Source organism: Teleopsis dalmanni, chromosome 2 (genome assembly GCF_002237135.1).
Source record: "Teleopsis dalmanni isolate 2A chromosome 2, ASM223713v2, whole genome shotgun sequence".
NCBI lineage: Eukaryota > Metazoa > Arthropoda > Insecta > Diptera > Diopsidae > Teleopsis > Teleopsis dalmanni.
In genome coordinates this window covers 202,395,931-202,403,781 of record NC_051847.1, presented here as the reverse complement: position 1 = coordinate 202,403,781, position 7,851 = coordinate 202,395,931, and the positions used below count along the sequence as shown (strand labels likewise).

The following is a 7,851-nucleotide window of genomic DNA, read 5'->3' as shown; positions in this document are numbered from 1 at the left end:
GTCATACTAAACTACAATTTTAATAAATTATTTTAATTAAAAATATAATATATAACAAGGTCTATAAAAATAATACCATAACCATTTTTCGCATTCAAAATCTGGTAAATAGTAAAGTTTAAATAAATTAAATAAATAAAAGTTGGCTTTATCACTTCTGATATGTCTGAGTATAATTCAATAAATTCAATAATTCATAAATTGAGTGAAACAAATAAATTTCTAAAATTGCGCAGTTTTCATAAGTGTGAAGTAAAATAGGTAAACAACGAGTTCCATTAGAAATTATGCCAAAATAGAGAAAGAAGTGACGTACAACCCTTGCCTAATTGCGCTCAGAAAAGCAGGTACATAACCAGATTGCTACAATAGTGACGCCATGAAAACGTATGCCATACAATAGATGAAGAGAAAGCAAACCGATTATTACCAAACGATGAAGTTCATTCAAAACGCAGACAGGTAAACTATATTTTCACTGCCGAAAAGGTCATGAAACTCAATATACCAACTACATGACCAAGATTTATTGAATGAAATTCACATTTTGCAATGGCAGTAATATGTAACCAGACAAGGATCTATGCTCTCTTACCACGTTTCGCAGCACTAATGTATTTGAGTGCGAGAGAGACCACGCAAAGAATACGCTGCAAAATCAACCAATGAATATTGTTTTTGCTTTCGAACAGGGTTGCAGGGATGATCAAATACGTAATGAATTATACAGAATAGAGAATTTGCGTGTATCGACTGCAGGACTATTAAAACGGGAGCAAGTAATGAGCACTTAACATAACAATTTAAGATCTCGTCGGGATAAGTTGGTGTCTAATATAAATATTTTTGTGGACATTTAAAGAAAATATATGAGATAACTAAATTAAATAAACTTAACTAAAAATAAACTAAAGTTTAAGTGAACATATATTATTATTTAACTAAAAAGACAATAGTGCAAAATCGGATTTAATATTTTATTTATAAAAAAAAATAAAATATAAATAAAAATGCAATCAAGTGAAGGATCTCCTGAAATGATGGATCAAAAATATAATGCCATGCGCTTATCACCAGCCGCATCGAGTAAGTTTAACCAAAGCTTTTTTGTTAGTTCACAAGACCCAACAAAACACAACACAGCCACTCTCCAAGCATTTAAAATTATTATTAAGACCCATAATTATGTCTAAAAGAACAACTAAGTGCACCCCTTATTTGATTCGAAATAATAATTATTGGGCGTTTAATTTGAGGGATATATGGCAGTGCTTTTGTTGCGTTTCACTTCCCACATTTGATATCTAATTTCTTTTCGGAATATTAAACTAATAAATAATTTTCTTTTTTAGGTCGTATACTGTATCATGTACCATGCAAAGTTTGCCGTGATCACAGTTCTGGAAAGCATTACGGCATCTATGCATGCGATGGCTGTGCTGGATTCTTTAAACGCTCCATACGCCGCTCTCGCCAATACGTCTGCAAGTCCCAGAAACAAGGTCTGTGCGTAGTGGATAAAACACATCGTAACCAATGCCGCGCATGTCGTTTACGCAAATGCTTCGATGTAGGAATGAATAAAGATGCTGTGCAACACGAACGAGGTCCACGTAATTCTACACTGCGTCGTCATATGGCTATGTACAAGGATGCGATTTTAGGTGGTCCAGAAATGCCAGCATTACCACATGAATTATTAATGAACACAGCTTTAACTGGTTTTCCTGGTATGCCTATGCCTATGCCTGGTGCACAACATACACATCATGCATTGGGTGGTACTTTCCAACCACCGGTTGTGTTAGATTTATCAGTACCACGTGTACCACATCATCAAGGGCATCCAGGATTTTTCGGTCCCAGCGCTGCTTATATGAATGCTTTAGCTTCACGTGTACTTCCACCAACTCCGCCACTAATGGCTGCTGAACATATTAAGGAAACCGCCGCTGAACATTTGTTCAAAAATGTAAACTGGATCAAAAGTGTACATGCCTTTACTGAATTACCAATGTCGGATCAATTGCAATTACTAGAGGAATCATGGAAGGAGTTTTTCATATTAGCAATGGCGCAATATTTAATGCCAATTAATTTTGCACAACTACTTTTCGTATATGAATCAGAAAATAGCAATCGTGATGTTGTTGGTGTTGTTTCACGAGAGGTGCATGCTTTTCAAGACGTTTTAAACCAGCTCTGCCATATGAATGTAGATAACAATGAATATGATTGTTTACGTGCAATAACACTTTTCCGGAAACCTGTGCTAATCACTACTGAAGAGTTGATAAATAATTCACTATGCACTGGTAGTGGTAGTCCAAACTCCAGCACATCAGGCGATTCCCGCGGACTTATCGAATCCTCCAAAGTAGCATCCTTACATGATGACGCGCGTAATGCATTGCATACATATATTGCACGTAGTCATCCCAATCAACCTTTGCGATTCCAGACTATGTTGGGTGTAGCTACGCTTATGAACAAAGTCTCCAGCTTCACAATTGAAGAATTATTTTTCCGAAAAACTATCGGGGATATTACAATTGTGCGTCTCATCTCCGATATGTACAGTCAGCGTAAAATATAAGTGTTGTTCCGTCGGCAATTCTCGTGATCGCAATATCGAAATGGTCTGCGACTATTGCGCAAGAAGTGCCTTTTGCGATCGAAAGTGCTGGAAACTGTGATATATTTTAAGCGCCTTTGTAGATTTGTTGGACAATAAAAGTTATGGTGACATTTAAAGTAATGTATTATATACGAAAATATGTCTATTAAAAGTGATCTTAAATAATATTAAGTTTAATGTAATATAAAATACAAATATTATATATGAATATTATATACAAATGTAATAAAAATATATTTATGTAGATTTATTGTATTGACAATGAAAAGAAAAGAATATGAAGTTAAATATAAACGTTTTTAAAACATTAAAATTTCTTTGTATTTATTAATAACTTTGGAAAAAATACATTCAACGTCGGTAGAAATTGTGAACGCGTCTTCAGGCTTTTGGTTCTGTGACCTGATATTTAAATAATATAAATATACTTAAATAAATGTATATACTTAAATAATATAATAGACTACCAGAATCTAGGACAAATTTTTGAGAGCTATAGTATTTTCTAATCAAACTTAATAAGGAATGATATAAGTCTAAATGATGTTAAATGACGTTATTGATGAAGTTGTTACGCATGATAATAATGTGAATTAGTGTTACGCCAACAGACGTTTTTCAAGGATGTTTCTATAATGAAACATTAAATAAGTCTAATCTTAAATAAGACTTTGCTATTTATTAGATTGGAGTTATCTCGCAGATAGAAGTTTAACTTGATTTGTTATAGATATTAGCACATTTGTGTAAAAGTTTACAGTGGAAATCATTTTATGATGGCGTTTCTAAGAACCTAAGAATCTTTAATCAAGCTCCATTTCGTCACCTCAGCTATATAAATTATTTAATTATATTAAATAATCAAGTGAATAAATTTGGCCTTTTTGAATACGTATATACATTTTTTTAGATGTGTTAGATTATAATTAAAAGACAATAAACACAGTTTGAGAAATTATTTCAAATATTATTTCATTCAATTGATGATTTTATGATATCAATAATTCATTCCGGAAACATTTTACAAACAGTATTGAATTTTATATAAGACTGCATCATACATACGAGTATGCCAATTATTCACCTTATGCTGGAATCATTCAAGACTTACTCATATAGACCGTTGTCTTTAAATATTTAAATACCGTCGGTAAATCAGACGACTTCGAAAGTCACGCTAGACTGGAATTTTTAAAGAGTTCAGATAATAGACAATATTAATCACTTTTTGCAAGTGCAGTGAAAAATAAAACATTGTTCCTGGTGATGTTACGATCACTATAGATTATTCCAATTTTCTTCATTAACAATACTAAACAGGGCACTTTTTGGGATGCATTGGCAGCGAATTAATAGATTTTAGTCCAAATATTAGAATTTTTTTATTAATAAACGTATTGAGATAAAAGTAAGTACTATTGCCTTAAACACTTAATAATAAATAATAGTTAGCAGATTAATTATCAGGTTTTGGGGTGCGCTAAAATGGAAAACAATATATTACTATAAGAAATTTTTGCATTATATTTTCCCGTCATATTATTAATATGATAATATACATATATATGATATATATATATGCAGTTTTCTATTAGCAGTTTACTGAAAATAATTTTTTCAGTAGATGTTTAAATACTCACAATTTTTTAAATACTCACAATAAATAAAACACTTTAAACAATCATAAAAGATTATTTTCATTTTTGGGTAGTAAGAGATTTTATTATTTTTATGACTTTATTTTATTTATTTTAATATTTTCAATTAGTATTATTAGGACAATTTATTTCTTTTCTTAGTCTTTAAATTAGTTTCATATTTTTCATATGGGTCTTGACGTTAAATAGATGACACCATAGTAATCTAGCTTAGTGCGCGTGTAGTGCTAAAGCCAGCACAGATTCAACTACTCTTCTCGGAACATATTACAGTAGTTAATACTTTTGATATATTTTTAGATGACTCTTCGGAACAGGGTAGTAGCTGGCTCATAACTAGAAGAATATTGGCTTTCATACCGCCGGAAGTTTCAGAATTCTCTGCACAAACACGATCTTTCGCGTAACACCACAAAATAAAATCAAGTGTTTAAAAATTATGTACAGTCACACAAACTACTTTATGGGTATGTCGCATATAGCACAGCTGCCGACTTCACTTTCTAGAAGCTGCAAGTTGCTCAAAGTCAAGCTCTCCGAAGTCTCTTCAAAGTGTCATGGTACATCCGCACGCATGACATGCTAAGAGACCTTAGAATAGATCCGGTCAAAAAATATATAAGGAACAGAGCTCTGAAGCTATATAAGAAAACCGACAGTCTGCCCTACTTACCACTATCTAATCTCAGAGTAATCACTAAGCGGTACGCAGATTTTAGATATCAGACATTGAATAATCACGAAGCTTATGAGGAATACACAAATTATTCAATCAGATGGGTGGGAAACTGCAGAAACTTCCCAGCTGTCTAGGAGAAAGAGTGTCCAGATACACACTCGGAAAAGGGCCAACATTAGACAAACGTAAAATTATACTTTCCAGAAATAATTCGCATAACAAAGCCAAAAGAGTACATGTCGTGACTGCTACAACCGTCCATATTGAAACCACATATATTTCGTATAGATGATACTGCAATTTCATACCTTTAACATTTTCAAACCATTCGATTTTTACTGTTTCAGATGCGGTAATTGTGTTTCTTGACATATCCACTAGTAATAAAAAAGAGCGTAATAATTGGAAGAATTGTTACATTCATTCTATACTTAATGTTTCATATAATGTTATATAAAGGCCTCGAAGCATATAATATCTTGAATTATAATTTTGATTGATATATGTTGCTGAAATAGTAGTGCTAAATAAGGACCACGAAGTGGATAACCCTTTATTAGTTGAAGTTAACTTGTACCTACTGCTCAAAAAATATCCGGTATAAAGATAAAACTACACAAAAATAATAGGTCAAATTATATATCAGACCAAATTAAAAATATATAAATATTTAAATATATATTAATCATTTTTAAAACGATGGGATAAAATGATCACTGCAAATATATTCATATAATCAGCAATAGAAGTGACTATAAACAGAGTCTATAACATGTAAAATATACATTGTGACCGAAAAGCTTTCGGAAATTCTCATTTAAAATTCGCGCGCTGTATATTTTTCGATATTTTAAGTTTATGTAGTTTGGCAGCACTGTCCTTAATTACTATGCCAAAAATGAGCGCGATCTGTCAGACAGTTCGTTTACGGCAGCTGTTGAAACCAGTTCACCTCAGGAGTGCGTTGCGAAAAAAACAATGGAAAAAAATATTGAACAAAGAGTTTGCATCAAATTTTGTTTTTCGAACGAAATTTCGTGTGCAGAATCGTTGCGAATGCTACAAAAGGCTTATGGGGAATCAGTTTTATCGAAAACTCAAGTTTATGAGTGGTACAAAGCCTTTCAGGACTGTCGTACGACCGTCGAAGACATGCCGCGTTCTGGACGACCTTCGACCTCTACCACCGACGAAAACATTGAAAAGGCAAAGGAAATCGTGTTCAAAAATCCTCATGTGAGTGTTAGAGAGATAGCACGAGAGCTAGGCATCGGTCGTGAGATGGCTCGTTTGATTTTGGTGGACAATTTGTGTATGCGACGTGTCAACGCCCGGCTTGTTCCGATTCACCTCAATTTGTTCAACATTATCAACGATTTTAAGGCCAAACATTCAATAAATACCATCGAACAGCCACCGTATTCACCTGATCTTGCACCGTGTGACTTTTTCCTGTTTCCCAACCTCAAATTACCACTCAGAGGAACGCGTTTTGAATCCATAGAAGACGTAAAACAGAATTCGCAGAGGGAACTCAAAGCCATACCGGAAATCGCCTATAAAAAATTTTTTGATGATTGGAAGAAACGTTGGCATTTGTGTATCGCTTCTAATGGAGCATATTTTGAAGGAGATAAAATAAATATTGATGAAGATTAAGAATTTTGCGTTTTATTTAAAATTTTCCGGAAACTTTTCGGTCACAATGTATAAGCAGACTCTGGAGTAGATAATGCGGCTTTTAACCACAAAACATCTGATAACAATGCTGTTAGATCATCCATAGGAAAAATGCTCGATCGATCAGTTTCATATACTTTATTAGACACAAATGTATATAGGAAGCAAAACAAAATAATAACATATAAATGTAAAGAGTTGTGTTTTTACTATTTTATCTGATATGTACGAGTTGTACTTTTTGGTATGTTTTATACTAACAAATGTTACTAAAGAATTCGATATAGCTAAGCAAATATTTCTTTTAAAATGTTGCACCTTCACTTTAATACTATCAAAATATTTATATTTGTCACGAATTATATATCATATTTTGACTGTGATACAGAAATCGTTTTTTACACGAATATGTGACTATACTCTGGTAAGTATAGGTAGATTCATTTAGAATGTTATTTGAAAATTAAATTTCGAAACTACTGTAGAAAAATACCATATATCGCTAACTTTACTTTTATTGCATATATTGCACAACTTCGTTTAAGAACATTTGGCATATAGGTAAGTAAAATCCGGAAAAGGGATCCTGTTTGCTTGTGACTTCAACATTAGTTTAGATACTATTCCCTGATTAGGTATTAAAATCAAACTCAATTCACAATCATTTGATTCCTTCAGTTTAATATAAAAGAAAGAATTATTCAGATAAGATTTAAGTAATGAAAATTAACATAGAATTTCTACTTCAATAAGCTAAAGTACAATGGTACATGAGGATTAATTCCAAATGGCACCCATAATAGCCTTACCCTAGTAAGCATGGAACTATGGCAGAATTCAATGGTTGCCATACAAACTCAAAAAGTTAAAAAGCAAAATTTGCTTTTATGACTTTTCCGTGCCACAGCCAATAGTCACCACACACATACGAGTCCACAGCTGAGAACACATAAATCCTTTCCTTTGACGCTACAATTGAATCAACTGCATTGAAAACGTACCAAAGGTTTATTACAATACAGGAACGAAAATTCGTATGGCTGAATAAACAAAGTCATTTATGCAGTAAAAAAAAAATAGTATTAAAATTTTTAATTTCAGCAGAAAATTTGTTGTTGAGATTGTGAATGAGAGCCTACAGCAAATATAGCAAATATAGCAAAATCTGCAATATTGCCAACAAATTGTTTAGAATA

At 32.6% G+C, this 7,851-nt stretch overlaps 1 protein-coding gene across 1 annotated transcript; it reads left to right on the top strand.

The window, feature by feature from the left end:
- The first annotated feature begins 1,010 nt into the window (after positions 1-1,010).
- LOC119684988 (protein tailless-like) lies at positions 1,011-2,659 on the top strand. The gene is made up of 2 exons (XM_038099154.1): positions 1,011-1,086; positions 1,353-2,659. The coding sequence occupies exons 1-2, from the start codon at positions 1,011-1,013 to the stop codon at positions 2,594-2,596; spliced, it is 1,320 nt and encodes a 439-aa protein (XP_037955082.1). The 3' UTR covers positions 2,597-2,659.
- The last annotated feature ends 5,192 nt before the right edge of the window (positions 2,660-7,851 follow it).

Coding starts and splice junctions, on each gene's coding strand:
- LOC119684988 (XM_038099154.1), top strand. CDS start 1,011: ATGCAATCAAGTGAAGGATCTCCTGAAATGATGGATCAAAAATATAAT. Junction 1,087..1,352: donor CTTATCACCAGCCGCATCGA/GTAAGTTTAACC, acceptor TTTCTTTTTTAG/GTCGTATACTGTATCATGTA.